Below are 23,434 nucleotides of genomic sequence, written 5' to 3' on the forward strand. Positions count from 1 at the left end.
TGTTTCCCACTGAGTATCTTCCTGTCAAATTAAATTTATTATAAAAGTACCGTATAAAAGCTGTAAATACTATAAAAAAGTTGAAAACTGTGCATACCTTTGAATCTTTCCCCTATGTTTCCAGTTCTGTGGGCACGTTCCGACCCAGCCAAGTCAACAAAGTGGAACTTTGCACTCATGAACTGTGTTGCAGTACTGGAATCACTATCGCTGTCACGGTCTTCATCTTCCTCCTCACTACCTGCCTTGGACGGTGCTAAGCTGGTGTTGCCCTGCCATCTTTGCTCTGCAATCAGGATAACATTCTTACATTTCACTTTCAGGAGGGAATAATCAGTCTGGATGAATAAAGACTACCCGAATCTTATTTACTGTATTTCTCCACATTAGCATCCATGTCCAGGCAAGCACCCGCTTCAACTTTTCGATGAAAGTTTCAAATGGAAGTAATATTTGGGCAAATGTTCACTCCGATCTTCTTTGTGGAAAATGGGAAATAAAAAAGTTCTACATAGCTGAGTCTAAGTTCATCATTCTACATTTGGTTGTTGCATCGGAAAGCAGCTTGTTTTGGCCTAGCATAAAATTATACAGCAGTTCACAAGTGCTGGGTTTGGTAATTGGCATACTGAGTATACAGCATCCACAATGCTAAATTATTTGTATAACGATAGCCAGTTAGCTATGGTCACTTTCAAACACATTGAGGTTTGGTCTGGTAAGCACCGACCCCAATTTCTGACGAAATGTACATGTTCTGGATACTGGGCACTAATGCAGAGAAATACATTAGCAGTTGGGGCTATGGAACTTTATTGTTATGAATAGTGGCCTTCATCCTCTTATCTTTGGTTCACTTTTTCATCACAAAAACTGCACACAGATGAATTTTCATGCCAGCATTTACAGAAGACTGTAAAAATGGCCTCCTCCTCTTTCTTGATTTAACTTTGTCTTCAACAAAGTTTGATGATACTTGATGATATTACTGTATTTGCAGGCACAAAATACATGTACAGTATAATCCAACCACATTATATACAGTAAACCAAAAGAGAGATTGACACTGTGTTACATGTGAGAATTATCAAATTATCTGGGGACTCACATTTCAAAACAGAAACAGAAATACTTTAAATCTAGCTGTGTGCTTTCACCAGTGACTTGGATTGTGTGCAAACAATTCCATACTTTCATAAAAACACTTTCTATTTCTAAATATACTAGGTTATTTACTATATCAGTCAAACAATAAAGGATATATATAACTCAGGTCTATACACTACAGTCACTTAGAATTCACAGATTTTTTCAGCAATTTTCAAGGAATTTTTGAGGCCAAAAATATCATTTTGACAATACGCCATTTTTACATACCTGGTATCATTTTACGTGATCATTTTTATAATATCATGACTGATCATCTAATAACTTTTGAAAATTTGGGTTGGATTACCAATTTTCCAAGACTTTCCAGAATTCAAATTCATTTTCCAGAGCTTTCCAAGAGGCTTTTATATTCACAGACTTTCAAGGAGCGTATGGACCCTGATAACACCCCTAGTGTTTTATGACTGTACACATATCCAGTTTTTTCACAGAATTGATGCCCTGTCCCTATCATGTAACACTCTATTCTGTCAATTTGACAAGTTTATGGGCGTGAAGACTGATTTCCAACAGCAGCCATGAAATGAGAAATTCAAAAACTGGTTCTACCTACCAATGATGACAGAAAAAACAGTATGTGACCTGCTGGAATGTTCATTCATGTTTGTTGTTCCAGTATGTCTGTAAGCAGACCCTGTTTCCAAGCAATTCATCACATCGTCCACAGAGTCACACTGAATCTCCTTGATACCCGTCAACACTGAAACGTGAGAAAAGAGCAAGATGTGATTTGGTGCAAAGCAACAATGACAGGAAAGTGAATTTAACCTTCTGAGAAAGGCCCTATTTCTATATAACTGGCAAGGTGGTCAAAAGTAAAACTTTTTACAACAGTCGTTCAATTACAAGTACTTTTGTATCTTTGAACCATAAACCTTTAGTGAAAGCCTAAACCACAACATTAAACTAGAGAAGTGATTGATTCTCTCATTGATTAGAAACCACAGATAATTAACAAACAATACACAATCTCTTTTTTTATTGACCATCACCATAGTACATGTACTTTGCAGTTAATTAGTATACAACAAAAAACTACAGTAGTTCTGTCTTTTCACTTTTGTGTTGTAAGGGCACAATTTAATCATAAAATAGGGGTAAAAAAACTCTTGCTGTATAACGTCACAATTATGTCATAGAAGGACTAAATTTCATGTTAATAATGCAATCGTATAATTTCATTTTTTTGGCCTCACTTGTATTCTTATTCTTTCATAGCGACACTACTGATAACTTGGCCAAAATTTTGACTTTCAGCGATGCATGGTTTTAATAATGCCGCATTATGTAACAGAGCCTGTCTACTTGTTTGTACAACATCACAAAAATATATATGTGGTCAAATGCCACCAAAATTTGGGAAATTATTGGACATTCTGATGTAAATTCCCCTAAGTCCACATGTAGCTTCTCTGTTTGACATGAATCACACATAACAAAATTGATGTGATAACTGACAAAATACAGATAAATGTTTCATTCTTTAAGTCCAATGTAGCACAACTTGGATTGGAAAGTTGTTGCAAGGAAGGAGCAGCTTCATATTGGAAGTTTGTCATACAAATGACATAGCTTTTTAAGCTGTCCTCAAACAATTAATTTGACTCATCTCACTAAACCCTAACAATTGAACTTTCACCCACGGACAATATCTCTTTAACATCTCCTCACCTGTGTTTCCCTTGTCATCTTCACGAATTGCAAGATCTTTGCTGGATGTCTCTATATCTAACAGGTCCTTCAGCTCCTCTTTGTAAATTTCAATGTAGGAAATTCTTACCGTGGTATCTCTGTTGTGATTTGACTGAAGCAAAGAAAAGATATCCTTGTATTGTAAATTCTGATCAGTGTGTCCAAAGAGTTGTAACACATAGGCAAAACAATTCAGAGTTTAGATCCTGAAGTGATACATGTAGAAGCATTGGAGGGCTATACATCCATGTACATGAAATGTCTTTGTCAGTTTGGACAAGATCAAACAGATCCAGCTGAATAAATTGACTGAATTATTAAATTGACAGTATTATTTCCACCTTCCATAATCAATGGGTTATAACTTTATTCACCACAATTATTACAAATATTAGTACAAAATTCTACTGTGCAATTTGAATTTCAATCACCATGGGAACACTCATATTTCCTTCTCTGCCTGCTGCCCATACGACTTTTTTTAATATGTCACTGGCAAAGAAGACAAAACGCACTGATGGCTTATTTGACTCATAGGTCTTGTGAAGAGTTACAGAAGTATGTCAGAATTGCAGAGCTGTATCCATCTAGGCCCACTGTCAGAACATAATGCATTGGATTTACAGGATTATGGCACGCAGAACACTTGAAACATCTACAAAGTATTGTTACATGCAAACATAGTACAATAAACACACTGTATCAACTGACTTGACAAACAATACTGTTGAGCCATAACAGTGGGTTTAATAATATTGTTTGTGGGGACACACTATAGAAAACAATGCACAAGTGATATCAGTCCTGTCGAAGGCCATTCTAACGAAAAATTGTATTGCTTTGGGAAATATTGTTGTACTTAAAACGTGCCTGTCATAAAGTGCAAGAATAAACGTTATACATAGCACCATGTTAAATCATTGATAGTATAGACTCGGCACAGTACATATGCATCTAATGCTTGATTTTCTGAATAAATGTGTTCATATGATTTGTGCAAAGTATCAGTGAAAATTGTTTAAGTATGCAAATCAACAGACAATGAATCGTCACCGTTACAAAATATTCATTGGCGTACAATTGTGCACTGTCTAAACTTTTGAAACATTGTGCACTCTATATATACTTTTGAAACATTGTGCACTGTATATAATTTTGAAACATTGTGCACAGTCTGTACTTTTGAAATATTCTGATAAAGCTTCATCCTATATTTTAATAAAGTACGGATTTAACTGTGTGATTTTTCTGTTTGTGATATTAATCCATATCAAACAAAATTACAATTCTGTGTTTGTATTTTTAACGTACTAGTGTTCTAAGCTAAAATACCGAGTTGAGTGACTGTCACCATCACACAACATCACAGCAGAGGCGGTGTTTGGTCATACTTCTTTGTGATGGCCTAGTCTATTTTCAAATTCCTCTTGAACAGATTTCATGAAGTCAGGGACATAATCAATACCTCTATTGAGGACTACTTTAATGTTCACATGTTACTTTTTGTATTTCTGTTACTACTTTGATGAAATATTTAGGTCAAGTATAGCTTGCTTGCTCAAAGATGCAGACCAGACTACTATGCATCAATGAAAAAACATTTTTTCAAAATTATATTTTAATTTGGCTGCAAAATTGTAAAAATAATTATGCTATAGAATGATAGAAAAAATGACCGCATTTTAATCATCAAAAGCTTGGCTTCTCATTTTCTTCATTTACTTTGTCAAAAGAATTAAGTACTATTGGCCATCTTTGTTTACGGTTATACGATCATTCAAAACCTAGAACTGCATAGAGTACAATTGGTGATCTTTGTTTACTGATCCATGGAAACATACAGGACACACAGACAATTTTACGGCCAAACAAAGAATACTGTATTATGCAAGAGACAGTGAGAGATGTCTGTCATTAGTGACTCATAACATTACAAACCAAACCTTTGTTGCGGTCATGGGCTTTGTTTTTGCTGATATCTGCCTCTTTTTTGTTTGAAGGTGGGCATTGTTGACGTAGAACTTTTTTAGGAAGGTGACTCACAGGAAATGACTATTTTCTCAGAGTTTAATAAACAATTATCACTTAATGCTTCATTTATTAATGCACAATGCATTATGTGCACTATAGGCAAGAACTCATGCTTAAGCCTATAAGGGCAATGAAATTTTTTGTTTCTACACTGATTTTGTTCCACTTTTCCTTTAAATGACACAAAAATTGAAAAGTTTTTCTCAGTGCAACAACAGTTCTTGTAGAAAAAGTTAGCACACAAAAATATGGCCAAAGAGAAAACATCAGAAGGCAGGAACGGATAATGTATGTGCGCAAATTACATCTGGCATATTTCCAGCTCTATTTTATTGGTCAAGTTTGATGTGAGAATGACTGTACCTCAATCATCTGGAACATTTGTTTCATGGCTCTTGGAATGATGCCAACCTCTTCCTCAGTCATGTCCATGGAATTACTGCCGGTTATTGTGTACGTCTTCCCAGAGCCCTGCACAAGATGGTGAACAACTTGTAACTGCTATTTCTTATATTAAATTAGGCAGAAAATCCTAAGTAATTACTGTCAAAGCCTATTCCTAATGCTTTAAAGTAACCACAAAAAAACCTACTCATATCAAGTCCAATGTTGAAGTTGCAGTAGATGGAGTTCAAGGGTAAACAAAACCATTTGCAGGCACTGAAATACTTTAGAAACAGTATTTTGCTCTGTTCATTGAAAATCACCATTAAAGTTGATGTCATTTTCTCTCTGAAAACCTCTATCTCTCATGATTTATGCAACCCTTTTATGGCAGTCATCCAAAAACAAAGTACCCAGAAGATCACAGTGATGTGACATATGCTGTCAGGTCAAGTAATTGAAAATCACCAATCCATGTTTATGTCTCTCTCAGCAAGACAAGCCAATGAGAATCATGTTTATTATTGTTACAGTAACAAATAATCATGACTCCTGAAGAGTATTATGGACAATTCTCTTCAATGGCTATGACAAATGAATAATCATTGTTACTGTATAGACACCTACTGTTTGGCCGTATGCAAACACAGTAGCATTATAGCCTTCGAAGCATGACTGTAATAATGGCTCCACACAAGTCTTGTATGTCTCTTCCTGTAAAGAGAATAAAAGCAGAATCTCATATCAAGATTACATTAGAGTAGAATATTGACTTGGCATAAAGTGATTTTGGTTTTTGCTTTTGAGGATGCAGTCGCAAATATTGTCCTGTTGCCCTGTTTGCTCCTTGACATATAATTGCAAGGACCTTTCATATTTTCTCTTTTCCTCTATCTTTTAATGGTTGATAACAGACAAACCATCACACTAGTACAAAGCAATGATCATTTGATACACATTCATCTCCCCATCTGCAATTAAATTTGCTGTTGATCGCGGCTGACAACCAAATGTAAACCATGAGTAACTATTTGATGATGTTCTTTTGAACAAATGTGTGCACCACTGATGTGTGCACCACTATACAACCTGGTCTTCCAGTCAACGGAGGATAAGCCAATCAAATTCAAAGTTTTCATACGATGGGATCATGTCCAGGGCAGAAAGCTTTTTAGTATACTCACCTGTGTGCTCTTGGCTGATAACACATAATCAAAAGTAAAGGCTCTGTCTTTACCGAGTACAAGTTGATTTGAGCCAGCAAGTACTTTTACACAGACCTGATGGTGATGAAGTTTCTCTTTCGGTGACAGTGGGCGAACCTAGAACATGACAGCAACTATGCAATTGGTTCAATATCAAAACATAAAACAGAACTACAATTTTCAAAACAACCAAATCGGCATTTCAGGTTTTTGTTCAAGGCAAGCAGATTCTATCAATTATCAATGGGAAAAAGTCATGGATCATATTATTGTTTCCTATATTATGTTCCTTGGTCATACAGCTACATGTAAATCATTGTATGGTATGCTGTAGAAGACTGGTATCTCATGTCAGAGTTGAGAAAGTACTACCGGAGTACAATAAAAATCAAATGTTTATCTTCATAAGAAAGACTTCAAAGTTTCGAATTTAAAGATAGCAATATCCTAAAGACTAGCTGCATTGCTGTAGCTTAAAGTTTTGCCAGGGTATTTGGGTCGGATGGCAAAAACCAGGAAAGTCAATGGCTATAGCCAATAGCTAGTTTGCCGTCCGACCCACATGCACTCAAACAAAACCTCGAGCTAAAGCTCTACAGCTTGGTAAGGACATGCTTACCCGAACAGCTACTTTCACTGGCACCTCTTGCATGGTTCTCTGTGTGTCGTGTATGCTACCACTTGTGATCCAAATACTAGGCTATTTCATGTTGAACCAATGACAATCGTACAGTCACTGTGGAAAGATGGTTGAGACAGATGATGCGTTATAGAAAAGAACTGATGAAATATCAGCCAGGCACAATGACAACTGTAGATTGCTACTGGTTGCAGCAGTTTCGGAAGTGCCTTAGTCCATTATTATTTCTGATTATGCGAAATAATCTTTGTTTCGTTTCAAAAATAAAACATGAGAGTAGAAGATATGTAATCACACTCTGCAACCCTGGGGAAATCATAAAAGCAGTTGGAGTACAGAACATTTCATTCTGTTATCAAGATAAGTTTGTTGATCTTATAAATGATACACTGTTGCATTTTGCACTGCAGCAGTTTTCGACTTATCGTCATATAAATACATGTACAACATTTTAATTTCCACGAATTGTAGAAATCAGTGCAGTGTTTGTTACACGGACAGTAAGAATCATATGGGCATGGTTTTCCGTTGAATTCGAAAGACCCTGTCGACCCTAATAAAAACATGCATCCGAAAAAACAACAGTTTTGTGAAAGGTTTACGGTCTCCGTTTCTCTGCATGCTGTTTCAGTACAGTGAGCAAGACTGGTCATGTTTACAAGCAGCTGACATGACAAGGGTCGAAGTCGCGCCTGCTGTCCCGAAATCTTAACAGCCCTGCAGCGCTCACAACTTGAGTTCTAGGAACTATGAGTCTGACATGTACTATTATGTCACTTAATACTATCGAAAACTACAACACGAAAATGTGCTCACCGGTCTATTTTCGTACATCCATGGTTCGCTCGCTGCCTTTGGTCACTGAATTTTTTGTGTACAACGAAACTGTCAAGTATTCAAATGAGCTTGTAACCAAAAGACGCACATTCGAAATAATTGAAAATTTATTTTCTGAACTTATTTGAATTATATTTTTATTTTTAAAAATAAAAATATAAAATTTTTATTATGTAATTGCAAACTGTTTTGATTTGTTAAAGACGAATCTCTTACTAGTAGAAGTTCATACTAGGGGAAATAACTGAGAAACTAAAATGCCAACAAATAGACGAGCTGCACTTCCGGTTCATTAACCAGTTTACAAACACGAAAGTCGCCAATTTTAACTGTATGCGTTTTAAACGGGAAATTGCGTCGGTCATCAGAATCGGAACGCCATATGTTGTGTGTTACAGGTATTACTAACAAATTTTCCCACTAACATCCGTCGCAAGGATAAAACTGTGCTCTTGAGCTGATCTCTTTCAAATTTACCGGGGTAATACCGCATCGCTATCGAACAAACGGTGTGTGTGTGTAAAGACTTGGATTTTCAAAGTTTTCAAGTTGTATAGGAACGTCGGTGTAGCTGACGATTTATAGAAATGGCGGAGGGGATGACAAAAAGTGAGTCTTCAACGGCTATGTTAGCACTTGCAAACTATGCAGGTGATTCCGAGCCCGAAATATCAGGCAGCGATGACGAGGAATACCACAAAGAAAAGAAACCAGCGAAACGTGAAGGCGGTGAGTACATTATAAAACTACATTCTGATGTCATGCTCAGGCCTGAGTTCCAAGTATGACTTCTTCACCACGTCATTGCGAAGGCTCTGTCATGTCATACATGTACTATTTTTTCAAAAGCGGTGTTTGTAGACATTCTCATATGAATAACAATATATTGCGAGCTGTCACAGTCCCTCTATCCACCTGTGGAGCTGTGTACAGAAAATTTTATGTGAGGGTACATACATCAATCATGGATGTACAAAAACTGATTTTTGTATATCCATACATACATAAATGATTAGTGTATTTTGTGTACTCTCATGTAAACAATTTAATAGCAGCAGCTCCAACTTGTCATATCAACCAACAGGTCTTGTATCACTATCATATGGAGGTGAGGAGGATGAGAAAAAGGTCAAGGAAATTGACAGTGGTGATGAGAAAGAAGTGCTTGAAGAAAATGAAGCTGAAGTATCTGTTGAAAGTATCAGGGTAAGAAACATTGATGGTTAGGGTTGAACGATAGGATGCTCCTCAACATTGAAGGCCTCAAACATTTCTCAAGGAAACTTTCACCCATTCACTGGCATTTATCAAATCAAACTGAATATCACGAATGAAGTCAGAATCAGCATGCAAATTTTGGTACCATGGAAACAAATTATATTCAATTTACTGATATTTTACAAGTAAAATGATTGCTATACTTTCGTTCACTCCATGGGGAAAAATTGAATTTTCGATTTTCATAAAAGCGAGACTGTTAAAAATTTAAATTACTCCAAGAGCTTCAAAATGAGATCTGTATTTGAGAGTCAGAATATTTATCCCCTAGGCGCATTCTACCATACACTTACCTTCACACACAGTCTTCTGTTCAAACATAAAGGTTCTTTTGTTTAAAAGGGATTTACATTGAAAATGTTACAGACATACCACAGACATGGTTAACATGTTATATACATGTATGATCATGGGTGACATTATCAAAGTTAAAGCTACTAGCCAACAATGATAACTTTGCCAGCACCTGATGAACTTGACACGAGTGTATGATGATCGAGACATAAATGAAATGAAGAATTGAGTTTATCACTCAAAGAATGTCATTGAAAGAATCCTACAAGAATTGATATTGACATATTGAAACGCTGTTGAAACAGTTTCCTGGGCTCTTCATTGTATACTTTATCCCTTACCTTAACATCTTCCTTGGTCTGAAGTGATGAATATGAAATGCTTTCCCTGTTCAGTAATCTTGCCTTTTCATTTTTTTCTGCAGCAAAATTTAGTGGATAATTCGTATCTAGATATGTCAGTGAATTCAGATTCACTGTCACAGAGTGTAAGGCATCTTCCAACAGAACAGATACAGCTACCTCAAGAACCACCAGGCAGATGCTCAAATCATTTGCAAGTAAGTCAATCTTCCAACTCACTCTTGACTTATGCAATTCACTTCATTTCCAACTTTGTGTCTCTTTTTTGTGTGATCTATCTTGTGGCAAGATTTACCAATATGGGTAATCAATGTCTAATTTATCCTTTTTTTCAGAATAAAATTTCCAATTATTTCAAAAAAGGGTTTGACCTGAATGGTATGATACAGAAGAGGAAAGATTTCAGAAACCCAAGGTAAGCTCCCCCGACCATTATACTCCTATTGCTGTGTGTACATCATAGCATGTAGATGGCCAACCAATGAAAGGAAAAGGATTGTGTCATACTGTGATGGATGAAGTGTTGAACACAATACTATGGCTGGAAGTACAGGGTACTTGGTGTTGTCCTGTGAAATGGTTTGAGTGTGCCACCTACTCTGTACAACTACCTGAAGCCTTTCCCCCTTTTTTGCTGAACACAGGTCCATCTATCCTGTTTAATACAATAGGGATCTACCAATTTCTGATTGTGAAAGGGTCGAACAATGAAATACTCTCAGGCAATGAATACAGCTATGAATTTGTCAGTGTTCCAGTTCCTAATATATAAACAATGGACATTCGCAGAACTCCTCTCATGCTGCATTAATAGGGTTAGCGACTGATGATAGACGACAATTTAAATTCACCAAGTTTCACAAATTTGTGAAAATTCATTAATTTATTGATAAAGGATAACCTATTTGAAAATGAATCCCGTCCCCATGTGTTCCAATGTCAATTTCGACATTATAACTATTATTTTGCTTCCTTTTTTTCTCCACAGTATATATGAAAAGTTGATATCATTTCTGCAAATAGATGAAATGGGAACAAACTACCCATCAGACATGTTTGACCCGCATTCATGGCCTGAAGAGTCATACTATGAAGCATTAGGTAAACATTTGATACAGATCTTTAGCGTAATAAGAGGCATGTGTCTGCCATTGCATGTGGATGGATTGGTGATTATGTAGTAATTGATGTGAAGTTTTGTTTTCAATCCATACATGTCACAATTACCATACTTAATATGCATGTTATTGTGGTTTAATGCTCGATTTTCAGTGACTTGTGTCCAAAACTGCTTTGTCTCCCATTATATCATCGTTTCAATCAAAATAAATTGTCGGAAAGTGAACCTTCTTTTTGAAATTTCTTATATTGGCATGTGTGAGTGTTGTTAGTTGTTTGGAGCTGGAATTTGTGGTGTGTTGAAGATGTTACGGACACAAGACAGATTTTTATCAGAATTCAACCCAGTGCAAAGACATGTATATGTTGTGTAGACCATACCGAAGACATTAATTGTCAATTCATTAATTCGACCACTCTAATAATTTGACCACCCTATTTTTTTCTCAAAACTTAATTTTTTAACCCTTATCAATTCGACCACATGTGGAAATTTGAACTTTCTCAATCTCTATTAATTTGACCAACCTTTCATGACAAACTATTTTGAACATTTTATTTTCAATAAAATACACAGAACAGTACAATGTACAGCACAGAATGTCTAAGTTGGGACTTCTGGAGAGTCACCTTTATATGTTTCAATCATCCAAGATGGTAAGCATATCACTTATGAACTGTCAAAAAAGTTAAAATCCCCTATTAATTCAACCACTAAAATTATTGGGCTTTGTTAATTTTCTAATAAATTCAACTATTTAAAATCATAATTATTTTTTCTGGTCGAATTGATAGGGTATTTACGGAATCAATTGTGCCACTGTCCAAATACAAATAAATCATGTGTAACACAGCCAATCATTGCAGTGCTATGCTATGGAAAGTTCATAGAATCTGTTTGTGTATTTTCAGCCAAAGCACAGAAAGAAGACATGGCAAAACGGGAAAAAGAAAGGAAAGACAGGACGAAAGTTGAGTTTGTTTCCGGTACTGTCAAGAAAGTTGGAGCAGGAGGAGCAACAGCAGCCACAGCAACATCATCAACAGGTCAGTGTGAAAATGTCTGCAAGTAGGTAGTCCCTGTTTTAACATCAACAGGTCAATCACAGACTCAGCATTGGAGTGTGGCTACGAGTGTGTTGGCCTGTGGTTTGATAAAGCAGTTCAGAATCAGTCAGTGTTTAAGGGACAAAGTCGGCCATTTTTCATGAATTTTGTTTGATGCAAGATACTACTTATATTGTTTGACATTTTGAAAGGTACTGAATAAATGGGTGACCATGCATATATTTGACCCCGGTTTTAGACAAATTAAGTGAAACCATCGCGAAAATGAATTAATGGTCATGACCATTAATTCATTTTCGCGATGGTTTCATGTATGGTGTCTGAAACCTTGGTCGAATATATGCATGGTCACCCATTCATTCAGTATCTTTCAACATGTCAAACAATATAAGTAGTACATGTATCTTGCATCAAACAAAATTCATGAAAAATGGCCGACTTTGTCCCTTTAAGTGTGTCTTCAAATATGTTAGCTGGTTTGATATAGTCAACAGGAATGGCAAAAACAGCTAACGCAACATCATTGACTGTCAATCAGTGTGTTAGTGTATCTGTGATAGTATTGGCCAGTGCTTTGAAGGTATTCAACCAGTCAGTCAGATAGTGAGTGTGTCAGTGAGAGTGTCAGCCCATCGTTTGACACAATAAATCAGTATGAGGGTGTCTGATGTGTCAGCCAGTGTTTGACATACAGGTAATCAACAGCTGAGTCAGTTTGTAAACCTGTCAGCAATGTGTTGGCCTGTGGTTTGACATGATCAATGAGCAATAGTGATAATATGTGAATTCCTCCAATCCCCCCACCCTCCACCCCCGAAGTATTGTCATCCAGGAAAAAATATTTCAGTTCAATTGCATTACATACCATTTTGTTGTTGATGGCAGAATGCTGGTGTTGCTCTTTCAAAAATTATTGCTCAATTAGAATGATAACGTAATTTTAAAACTTTCAAGAAAGAGTGTTTTAGTTACATAAATTAAGCATGGCATATCAAGTAGATTAGACTCTGAATTTTGATCTTGATCCACTGGATTTAAAGTTATTAGCCAGAAAGGGACTGATTGGATATCCAGTGTCTTGCTTGATTCTATGCCTTCACTGGTTTCATTCAGGGACTGTTTACTTTAGGCTGAAACCTTTTCGTTTTAGTTATTAGTTTTAACCCTTTGAGCGCCACAGTCAATTTTTATCGCCTTCATAAATTGTAACCCAGACAATTTTTTCAGATTTTTTCCTAAGTTTTGATGAAAAACTGTAGCCAATAAAAAGTGATATCCATTCTGTGCAAAACTCAAAAAAATTGTTAAGAACTTCAGAAAAATTGGTAAAATTTTGAATTAAAATTTGGCGGGAAAAACTACAGCACTCAAAGCGTTAAATAATTTTTTTTTACAAGAGAATTGCTGACTTCACCCGGGTAACAATGGATGTTAGCAAAATGCAAGTGGATACTTTTTATCGATGTAGGTTTCCTTTTTTCCTTCAATATCAATTTCTCTAAGTAATTTTTGATTCTCAAGGTTTTTGGTTTTTTTGAACTTAGAAGACACAGGAAAGAAAAGGAAGAGTAAGTGGGACCAAAGCGGTACTACAGTTGCCGTGACACTACCCAGACCAGCCATCACCGTAGTAACCACATCAGTACCCAATCCACAAGTTGTCTCCGTAACCACCACTGCCACTGGAACTAAAACAACAGTCATCTCGGCACTCGGCACGATTAAAAAGCCAAAGCTTGAGAAGTAGATCGGATCCCCCACTTTGGAAGAGACAGAATATTTATGACAAAGCTTTTCAAATCTTTGCGTTTGATTAAGAGCAAAGAAAATGGACATTTCTTGGTCATTGAGCATTAATTGGACCACTAAATCAACATTTTGATTCTTGTATAAGTTGTCGCTGAAACACATGTGTCTTACATATATATATATATATCTTCTGCCTGATAACGTTTTTGTTGAGTGTCACGTACTTTCCTCACATCCAATGCTAGAATATCAGCAGTGACAAAAATTTGAGCTCGACATAGTTGAACAAACCATGTGTAAAGACTGGTCGTCAAGGCTTACAAAACCATCCAGCTTATTATTATGTTAATACAGTAAGCTCAAGCCAAATCATTAGAATGATAGGGCAGGTCGAGTGCCTTTGGATTGAAGGGTTTAGAAATTAGATAACAAACAAATGACTGTGAAATGAAACAAGATGCAAATATTCAAACGTTTCTGATACTGCATGGTACACTTCATACTGTTTCCTGGCAGGCATAGAGCTATACTTATTGCTGTTTCCAAATGCAACCAGTGCTCGTGAAAAACTGAACGCTGTTCTGGTTTGACTTCTTCATCGCAGTATTTTCTAAAGAAAATTCATGACAAATCATCACAAACTGTGCAACAATGCACGTGATTGTCCTATTGGTAATGAGTTCATACTTTGCTCATGAAATATCATATTTCCTTGCTCTTTAAGTACATGATCATGGCCATAGAGAGAACTGCTCCAAGTCCACAAATCCAACCATCAACATTACCATGATCAACAAGCAGCCAGGGATCTTTAGATGTGAACTTGTTTATTTGGCCCATGTAACATGCTTAAAAACATGACATGCAATAAAACTAAAAACATGCAGATTATATGTACTGTATATATCAAGCAAAATGTTTTTCGGAGGATTGATACAAGATATATAAAGAGAAAAATAAAAGTTCTTCATTGTATATCTTTACTGTAAGTCAATGAAATATTTTTTATTTCATAAATTATTTAATATCTGCTCTTCATAATTCATCCTTGAGGTGTGTATGCTGACATATTCTTGTCTCCAAGATGTATTTTACTGATGTATTTGTTCTCTAGACGGTGAATATCCATAAATTCTTGGTTTCAATATCATCCACAAATGCAACCAAGTCTTAAAAAGACCAGCAGCTGTACGTATTTTGATGACTTTATTCACCATTTTGTTTTTAATGTCAACTACAGTTTCTTGTTCTACTCCCCAAAGCATGTTGAGATACAGTTTCAGCTTGTCAACTCAGCCTGTACATGTGTAGACTGCATTGTTATTGTTGACAAGTGAAGTATGATCTGGCTTAGCATTCAAATGTGAACAATTAAAGTGCATTTTACGAATGTAAACACTGTGTTGGCAAGCTAAATAGATGGTGTTTCAAAACACTTTAGGGAGTAGAACGAGAATTTGCAAATTGACCTACATAACAAAACTAGTAAAAAACTTCAAAAGGTGGAGCTATTGGCCTTTTAAGGCATGTGTAGTGTACCGGTGCATTGCTTTCACAAGACACTCAATGTAGTCTTGTATGTAATGATAAATGCAGAAAAGAACAATTGCCAGTTATAGGGTACCACTTTTGATGAAGCAGATGCTTCAGTTGGCTGTATGTATTGTTCTGTTGTAGGGGAAGGTATGGTCGTGAGGTTCGCATTGAAATCCAGAATACCGAGCACTGCGTAGTGATCAGAGAGATCTTGGATCCACTCTGTCCTGATGCAGTCTTCCGAGTTGGGATATGTATACCCTGGCTCAAGTAATCCGGACAGTGTACATGCTGGAAAAGGTTCACTCTCCTCGTAGACCATGACTTGGAGAGTTGCCTTGTTAGGTTGCCGGTGTTGATTGCTAGAGACGACGTAGTCTAGCCATTCGGACACCCCGTTGTCATTCGTCAAGTCGTTGTTCTCACGGTCAAAGGTAACATTCACATCACCAATGATGTGGGGCATGGAAGCGTCTAGAGCTGTAAGGACATCCTGTATGTTTTGTTCATTGTTGATTTTGTCAGCGTTAAAGTCGCCAGCGTAGATGACGGGTTCTGAAGTTGGAATGCTCTGGTTTAGCATGTGTCGGTACATCTCGACAGCCTGCTGGGCTCTCACAGCATCCCGGGTTGGCCCTTGCTGAGCCTGCATGTGTGTACCAAAGAGGTGATATGTTTGACTCTCTCCGTTCAGCGTTTTGTTGATTTTTGCATACATAACTCCCTTACTTGACAGCTGGTCAGAAGTCGTTCTGTCCATGGCCACATAGATATGCTCGTCGTAGTACTCAATAGGCCAACGTGAAGCAATGAACGCGCCACCATTCTCAGGCTGCTTTAAAGATATTGAATCCTGGCCGACAGTTGGTGTGCTGTATTCAAATCCATGGTATCTTAGCAGATCACGCAGAGAAATTTCCCTCGGAAAACAGCCGCCCATGAATGCTTCATTCCAGACAATGGCATCAACGTCCAGCTGACCGTCGAAAACATGGAAGGGAATCCTGCAGGAGCGTTCTCTTTGTCCGCTCTGATAGTAGAGATAACTTAGTTCATAGATGTTGTAACTGAGGACCTTGAAAACATGTAAGGGTGTTGGTTCTGGTAGAGAGGTTGGATGTGGTACAGCACAGAGAACCTTGGTCCCATTCTGGCACATGTCAGTGCCCATCTCCCCCTGTGGATCACTGCACACGTACTCAAAACCATAGAGACCACAAAATGATGAGTTTTCTATGCAGTATGGCGGAGAACCTTTGGAAGGAAAATATGAACAACCATAGATTTAACTTCAGGGTTAGATTCACCGGTACATCAGACAGCCACGTGCAACAAAATAAGAGCACTTCCTATTCGTGCAATCAAAGAAACTTATTCACTGCTAACATGTTAGAAACTAGTTGCCCGACAGACTGCAAAAATGATAGATTCTATATTCAAGAGATGTGTTTTCATATGAGTTCATGACTAACATGTTTCATTGAACAGTTTCCTAACCACAGCATAACCTTTTTACATGAAACTGATGAAAGTACACATGCAAGATATTCACAAGTCGAGGATGGGCTGTTTTCATTCAGAGAGTTCATTCAGACATCTAGTTGTTTGGACTCAATATTCTCACGGTTTTACTGTGAGAGCATCACAATTGAGAAGATTGGAAGTAGTTTTTCTTCTAAAAGATCTTTTTATAGTACCAAGCCAAGACATGCCTAACATGCAGTCAACTAATGGGAATGAAAGATTTTTTACCCATTTTCCAGTACTTGCAGGCATCACTTTGATAGTCAGTTAAGAAAGCACAAACTTCGTGTGTGAACTCAGAAGCCTACAAATGATTGAAAAAATCAGCATGTACTAAAATACTCACCAAGCCAGACAGTTGGCTGATCTGTTGTGATATTTCCACATGGCACCTCTGTAAATTGATGAGAAAGTTACGCTAAAAGGCAGTCCATAAAAGAAATAAACTGTTTGTAACTTTGTCTGGCATTGCCTTTTTTAACGCATCTGTGCAGCTAAATGGGTCACTTTTTTCAAGAAAAAGCATAAACATGGGTTGACTTTTCATCTAAAAACTCACGCACGTGGGTCGATAGAAAATGTCCGCATACTTTAGGAAAACCTTCACATGCAATAGATTAACGGTAAATGACCTGATTACATTCCGCAAATGTTCACCAGAAAATCTAACAGTGGGTCAACATCTGGAGTATGTATGGGTAGATGTTTTCAACGGGAGACACACTGATACCTCCTTGAAAGTATCCTATTGGTTATCCACCCGGGTATTGAAGGTCCCTACCAGGAGAACGTGCATCAGTCCACACTCACATAATGCAACTTAATAAAAAGCTGGAAAAAATACACATCTCGTCTCTTAAGAGCGAAATCGAAACTATCAAAGTAGTATTTTTGTTTTTGCGTCAGTTCACTTCAACGCTCACTTCAGTGCTCACTTTTATAAAGTGAACATAAGTTTGACACGGATTAAAACCGACTTGCTGTTGATAGCGTTTTTGGTATTCTTCATTTTATTTCAAATTTAAAACCTTTAGATTTCCCAACAGACTACAAGAATAATATATGCCATGTCAAGAAGGGTTGTGGATCGGTCATTATCTGTTTGTTAATACCAGTGACAGTTCACAACACTCCTAAAATACGCTATAAAGCTACAACTGCAGGCTACAAGACAACTGTTGGAAAAGAAGACTAAAAAATTGTAAAGATTCGTAAGTATCTGCTGCAACTGATCGTACGGATACCAATGCATCCACTGCCGTGACATTCAAGAAACGGTCATGCTCGTAAAGGATGCTATAGACTACCATTTCGATGGATGTTTGTGTAGCATCATGGGTCAGATTGCAAAACGTTTGAAACTATAAAGCCCCAGTGCTGCTAACTTTTGATGATAATTTCACCATTTTTATTTTGAATGTGAACCATAATTCCTTGTTCTTCTCCCCAAAGAATGTTGATATACACAGTATCCAGTTTGTCAACTCAGCCCATATGGTTGTAAAGTGCATTGTTATTGTTGAAAACTGACTTCTGGTCCGGACTAGAATTCAAATGTAAACAATATTCATGCATTTTACACATATAGACGCTTAGTTGACAAGCTAAATAGTGGGTGTTTCAACATTCTTTGGGGAATAGAAACTAGAATAAGTAGTTGCAATTGATTTATAAAATAAAAATCATGAAAAAACCATCGAAAGTTAGCAGCACTGGGGCTATAAGCTACATACAGAACCAAATCTTGCAAATTAATAGAACATGATGTGTAAAAGGATCGACGCGATCGTCCGCGATCGACGTATACAGTTCACGAGAAAAAACTTCCATGGCTGAAAATTCTCCCTCAAAGACACAGCTGTGGTTATCGTCGAAATTATAAGCCTGATGTGTAATCGACGTAGTTTTGAATTGCATGTAGTTAATGAAAACAATGAAAGAATATAAACCACCTGTTGATCAGTTAATCACGCTGTAGATAGACAATGATCAATTAAACCCGTTGTTCTGGTAAATCCTCAAACTTATAATAGAAAAAACTATAACTGAGCTTGACCGTCACTTCTCTTCCATCTTAGCATGGCCTTGGGGTGTCTTTTTAAACCTTCGTGACTTCCATATAGTTTGCCTTTGTGAAGTTGACCCTCATAATACGATCAAAATGTAAAATGAATATCTTGTCCAGGGTATATCTTTACTTTCACCATAATTCTCAGAGCGATGCATCAAAGTCTAGCCTTTATTTCTAATTATTTTTTACCAATTATTTTCTCGTTACCCGATCGACATTTCCCCAAAGGCGCCGGTCTTATTTTAACAAGGACATGAAACTCTGTCCACTCTTCTCATACTTACAACATTTACGTTCTTGTCTGACACTTGAAACAATATGTGGCCAGTATCATATAGGTATTGCAAATATGTATGTATAACTTGCAACAAAAGCCTGATTTTAGCCTGATTTTGAAAGATTTTGAGAAAATAGTTGTTGTTTCCATGTCTGATTGTAGTGTTGTATGTATTACACAATCAATGCAAAGGTACGATAAGTGATAACAGTTCCCGTGCCTCGATTACCCGAGTCCGAAAAACCCACTAGTCTATGCCTCTTTCGCAAAAAAGGCTTTACTGCATATATGAGTCGAAAAGGATGAAAATGCTCAAGCCCTGACGAAATGAAGACGATCGAAGTCCAGAGACCAAGTATTTCCAATTGACAGCGGGTTCAATATATGTGATAGGATGCGCTAGCTGTACGTTGCTACACCTGCTACACTTGAGAAGGATCACAAATGAAGTTAGTTGGTATGTTACCTTGAATGGACAACTTAACTGCAAATGTAGACAGACAAATGGCAAACAGCAAAAGTTTGACTTGCAATCTTTCCATCTCTTCACTGGTCTTGCTTCCAATATATAGGATTCACTGTAACAGAGACCGACGTGAAGACTTTATTGTTATCAGTATGGCCTAATCAAAGTTATGCTAATATTTATGTAACCAGGTAGATTGGCATAGGACGTCGTCGCGTAATCATGGCGATGCCATTTAAAATGTTTACATGTACGGTGATGTACCGCTTCTTTTTTCGCTGATGAGTTGAAGGACGCTCCTAATATTGTCTTAGATGAACCAAACGTTGTGCTATACGAACAAGGCAGGTCTAGCTTACTTACAATGTATAAACTGGAGTTTGACGGTAAGTTGATTTGCAAAAAAAGTGTCTTTAAACTGCGCTTTCATGCAATGTTCACTCATGATCATGTAATAGATCATGAAACAAGGGGTACTATCTTAGTTTCACGACACACTCAAGAAAATCTATCGGTGAAAGATAGCTCGGACGGTGACAGTCACGCCGAATAAAGTGACCTTCGACTTTTCACGTGCACTTTGATGACGCAATGCCGGTCATAACAATCAGTATGATACATCTTTGATATACAAGGCCAAATAACTTCAAAGATATTGGAATTGTGGCTTGTACTTTTGCCAATATGAATTATTTCACGTAAAATATTTAAAAATAAAAATACTCCCTTTACGCCTTTTTAATCTAGGTGAAATGTGATGGAGAACGTGCACTCGTTTTTTCGTTTCGTCTACTTGTGCTGGAAAAATTACTTAAATTTATGCAATGAAAAACTTATGATGCAATGGCCATATCCAATCAATGTCATAAATCACAGACTTTAGAAACAGAAATTTAAAATTCTTCATAAACATTGCAAATTCTGCTTATTACTTCAAGTTTTATTTCTTTGCTAAGGACCTCTTCTCTCTCTCTCTCTCTCTCTCTCTCTCTCTCTCTCTCTCTCTCTCTACTTGAATTTGAGAGTAAAATCTGGTTGCAGGGCACTGACATGATTTATTTAGTTGCAATAGTTATATGTACCGTCTACCTGTCCGCAAAATATATGAACAAATGCCATTACTTACGACTCGATGACGTCTTATGAATGCATTTGTGGTAATAAAAACCGACCGAGACACGATTCGCATGGTCGATGGTAAAAAGTTTGGTGTATATACCATTGCCCTCTGTCTACGTAGTTGTTTGTGCCTAGTCATTTTCCTGGGAAGTAACGAACCCATCATACTTAAAGATTGCTACCACTTTGTTTACTCGTAAATTCTTGTCCTTATTTTTAAAATACCTTTTCCGACTACTTGCTCCCTCTCTTCACGACGGACGATTTCTATATCCTCATGCGAAGTAAACATTTCATCTCCATCATGCGCTCCTTGACAATGTAACTAAAGTCAACCGTTTTGATTTGAAGAAAGCGGACGCCACACGAATCACCGGTTTAACTGTCAAAGTTCCATGTCGTTTGTTTTGATACGTTTTTTTGCTTCATTTACAAGTTTTTTGCTATTATATTTCCAGTAGCTGCGTGGCTTGGTCCTTATCAGCTTATAGAGCATAATAATAATTATGTTTTTTTATTGCTTGCTTGTAAATATAGGATTTACATCACATTTGTGGCAATAAAAGTGTGATACAAAAATAAGTTAAAATTTTCTTCAATAAAGATAAAGTATTACAGTATAATAATAGTAGCTAATAATAAATATAACAAGGTATTTCTTTGTTTATATAAAGTAAAAATATAATTTGCAAGTTGTTCATTAAAAGATAACTCTTGCTTTGTTAGTAGAGAAATAAGCTGATTTTCAGTATTGTCTTTTGGGAAATTGATTTTACTGAAAAAGTTCTTTCTTTGGACTTCGTATTTCTGACAGACTAATAAAAAGTGTGTTTCATCTTCAATACTGTTGGTGTTACACTGATTGCATTATCTTTCAGTAATTGGGGTTATCTTTTTGTTGTGCAATAAAACCCTTTTTAAACTATACAAAGATTTTGCTGCTTTATCAGCCAAATTTGTAATTGTGTCACTGAAACTACCATTTGATTTAATTGTCAGTCCTAAGTATGTATAGCTCTTAACAGATTTGATGCATGTAGTACCATAGTTAAATAAGTGTTTATCTATCAAAGGAGATTTACTAAAAAAATTAATTGCTTGGGTTTTCTGTAAATTAACATCAAGTTTCCAATTGGAGCAAAATGTGTGCAGTGTATTTAACTCCCTCTGCAAACCTTCTTTTGAAGTAGAGATTAAGACTAGGTCATCAGCGTAAAATAATGAGTTAACTGGGGTATTATTCAACACTGGTGGTTGAGTATTTACTTTGTCTAGATTTGTTTTCAAGTCATTGACATATAAATTGAACAGACTAGGACTTAGAACACAGTCCTGTTTTACTCCTTTTTCAACTTTCAGGCTGGGCGAGATAAATTATTTGTTTTGATGTTTATAATTGTGTTGGTGTACATGTGTTTTATAAGTCTGTAATTTGCCATTAATGTTATTTTTGAGAAGTTTATGAAAAAGACCAACTCTCCATACTGAGTCGAAAGCCTTAGCAAAGTCAACAAAACAAACATAAATGTTCTGCTTATTGTTAATATATTTATGTATTATCGTCTTCAGGGTAAATATGTGATCTATTGTGCGATGGTTTTTGCGAAATCCAGCTTGATTATTATGTATAATATGATTGTCATCTAAAAAACTATTTAGCCTTTCATTTAGAGCATATGAGATAAAACTATAGACTATATACATACCAAGTGATAAAACTATATAGACTATATACATGCCAAGTGTACTAATCACTTGTATTGCAATATTGTCTGAGGACAAAAAGGCGGGAAACAGCACTTGGAATTTTAATTGATTTTGATAGTAAGAGCAAAACTTTTCTTTACCCCTCTCGCTGAGTCTCTAAACCCGGGCTCTAAACATTATAAAGCTTAGTGTTTTTGATAGTCCTTGTCATATCGCTTCAAGGTGATGTATTTTAGTTACAGCAGCTGAAAGTGTGAATGTTTTGTTCTCAGTTAAAACTACACTTTATTCATGTTCATAAAATAACTGTCCAAAATATGTTCAGGTCTTTGTACCTGTATTTACCCATTCTTTGATGTGAGGTGCAACGCGGCAAAGTGTGTGGTAGTGTGTATATTTTTAGCTAATAAATTATTTGTTTAACTCTCAGCTGCTGTTACTAAAACAGTTACACGGTAGCCTAGATCAAGTGCTGCCCAGACAGAGTTGCCCCTGGCATGCTAATTTACTGTAGGTCTACATGTAGGCCTAATATAAATGGGTCTCTGGCTTTGAAATGTGATGTAGTACCAAGCAAATCGCATATATTATAGGTGCAAAGCGGTGTCTGTCTCACACCACAGGCCAGTGATACATTTATCGTCTAAGTAAAATATATTTGGCAATTTAATAATTATGAAATACGAAATAATCGCGATTATCTGAACCAAACATATTTGTCAGGACTGCCACTGACACAACTGTACTACTACTACTCATGCTACTAGGTCTCAGAAGTGACTCGTTTGTAATTTATTCTTTTCTTTTTAATCGTGATGTACATCTAGAATCATTTTCAGCTTCCAATGTTCAAAAACTGGTATCTTCCGCATAATGCACGAGAGAAATGTTTATGACCTTGCAAA

At 36.6% G+C, this 23,434-nt stretch overlaps 3 protein-coding genes across 5 annotated transcripts in view; 1 reads left to right on the forward strand and 2 right to left on the reverse strand.

The window, feature by feature from the left end:
• LOC139140827 (kinesin-like protein KIF27) overlaps positions 1-8,031 on the reverse strand; it is a 31,757-nt gene extending 23,726 nt beyond the window's left edge. Inside the window, exons 1-8 of one of the 2 annotated variants that reach the window (XM_070710272.1) lie at positions 7,939-8,031; positions 7,102-7,218; positions 6,462-6,599; positions 5,905-5,991; positions 5,257-5,364; positions 2,842-2,974; positions 1,724-1,870; positions 98-286 (exon numbers count right to left, since the gene is read on the reverse strand). In XM_070710272.1, the coding sequence (XP_070566373.1) occupies positions 98-286; positions 1,724-1,870; positions 2,842-2,974; positions 5,257-5,364; positions 5,905-5,991; positions 6,462-6,599; positions 7,102-7,134 (835 nt within the window). In that variant the 5' untranslated portion in view covers positions 7,135-7,218; positions 7,939-8,031. The remainder of the gene's footprint in view (positions 1-97; positions 287-1,723; positions 1,871-2,841; positions 2,975-5,256; positions 5,365-5,904; positions 5,992-6,461; positions 6,600-7,101; positions 7,219-7,938) is intronic. The other variant, XM_070710271.1, reaches the window with a different exon arrangement.
• Positions 8,032-8,225: 194 nt separating this feature from the next.
• On the forward strand, positions 8,226-14,849 carry LOC139140831 (SAP30-binding protein-like). Of its 2 annotated transcripts, none has more exons than XM_070710274.1 (7): positions 8,226-8,688; positions 9,044-9,165; positions 9,956-10,090; positions 10,229-10,308; positions 10,882-10,994; positions 11,925-12,059; positions 13,625-14,849. In XM_070710274.1, the coding sequence occupies exons 1-7, from the start codon at positions 8,547-8,549 to the stop codon at positions 13,825-13,827; spliced, it is 930 nt and encodes a 309-aa protein (XP_070566375.1). In that variant the 5' UTR covers positions 8,226-8,546; the 3' UTR covers positions 13,828-14,849. The 2 variants fall into 2 exon arrangements, with proteins under 2 accessions (XP_070566375.1, XP_070566376.1); XM_070710275.1 differs by having other exon boundaries at positions 8,238-8,688; positions 13,628-14,849.
• A 100-nt stretch (positions 14,850-14,949) lies between these two features.
• On the reverse strand, positions 14,950-19,847 carry LOC139140829 (sphingomyelinase C-like). The gene is made up of 3 exons (XM_070710273.1): positions 19,704-19,847; positions 17,236-17,283; positions 14,950-16,619 (listed from the first exon to the last, which is right to left on the reverse strand). Exons 1-3 carry the CDS (start codon positions 19,777-19,779, stop codon positions 15,382-15,384), a joined length of 1,362 nt encoding a protein of 453 aa, XP_070566374.1. The 5' UTR covers positions 19,780-19,847; the 3' UTR covers positions 14,950-15,381.
• Positions 19,848-23,434: the final 3,587 nt, after the last annotated feature.

The sequence above is a fragment of the Ptychodera flava genome, chromosome 9 (assembly GCF_041260155.1).
Source record: "Ptychodera flava strain L36383 chromosome 9, AS_Pfla_20210202, whole genome shotgun sequence".
In the NCBI taxonomy this organism is placed as follows: domain Eukaryota; kingdom Metazoa; phylum Hemichordata; class Enteropneusta; family Ptychoderidae; genus Ptychodera; species Ptychodera flava.

Excerpts from the sequence above, each read along its gene's own strand:
- LOC139140831 (XM_070710274.1), top strand. The coding sequence starts at position 8,547 with ATGGCGGAGGGGATGACAAAAAGTGAGTCTTCAACGGCTATGTTAGCA. Across the intron at positions 10,091-10,228 it reads GATGCTCAAATCATTTGCAA|AATAAAATTTCCAATTATTT; the intron begins GTAAGTCAATCT and ends CCTTTTTTTCAG. Across the intron at positions 12,060-13,624 it reads CACAGCAACATCATCAACAG|AAGACACAGGAAAGAAAAGG; the intron begins GTCAGTGTGAAA and ends TTTTGAACTTAG.
- LOC139140829 (XM_070710273.1), bottom strand. The coding sequence starts at position 19,779 with ATGGAAAGATTGCAAGTCAAACTTTTGCTGTTTGCCATTTGTCTGTCT. Across the intron at positions 17,284-19,703 it reads AGTTAAGTTGTCCATTCAAG|AGGTGCCATGTGGAAATATC; the intron begins GTAACATACCAA and ends ATCAATTTACAG. Across the intron at positions 16,620-17,235 it reads TCAGCCAACTGTCTGGCTTG|GTTCTCCGCCATACTGCATA; the intron begins GTGAGTATTTTA and ends TTCCTTCCAAAG.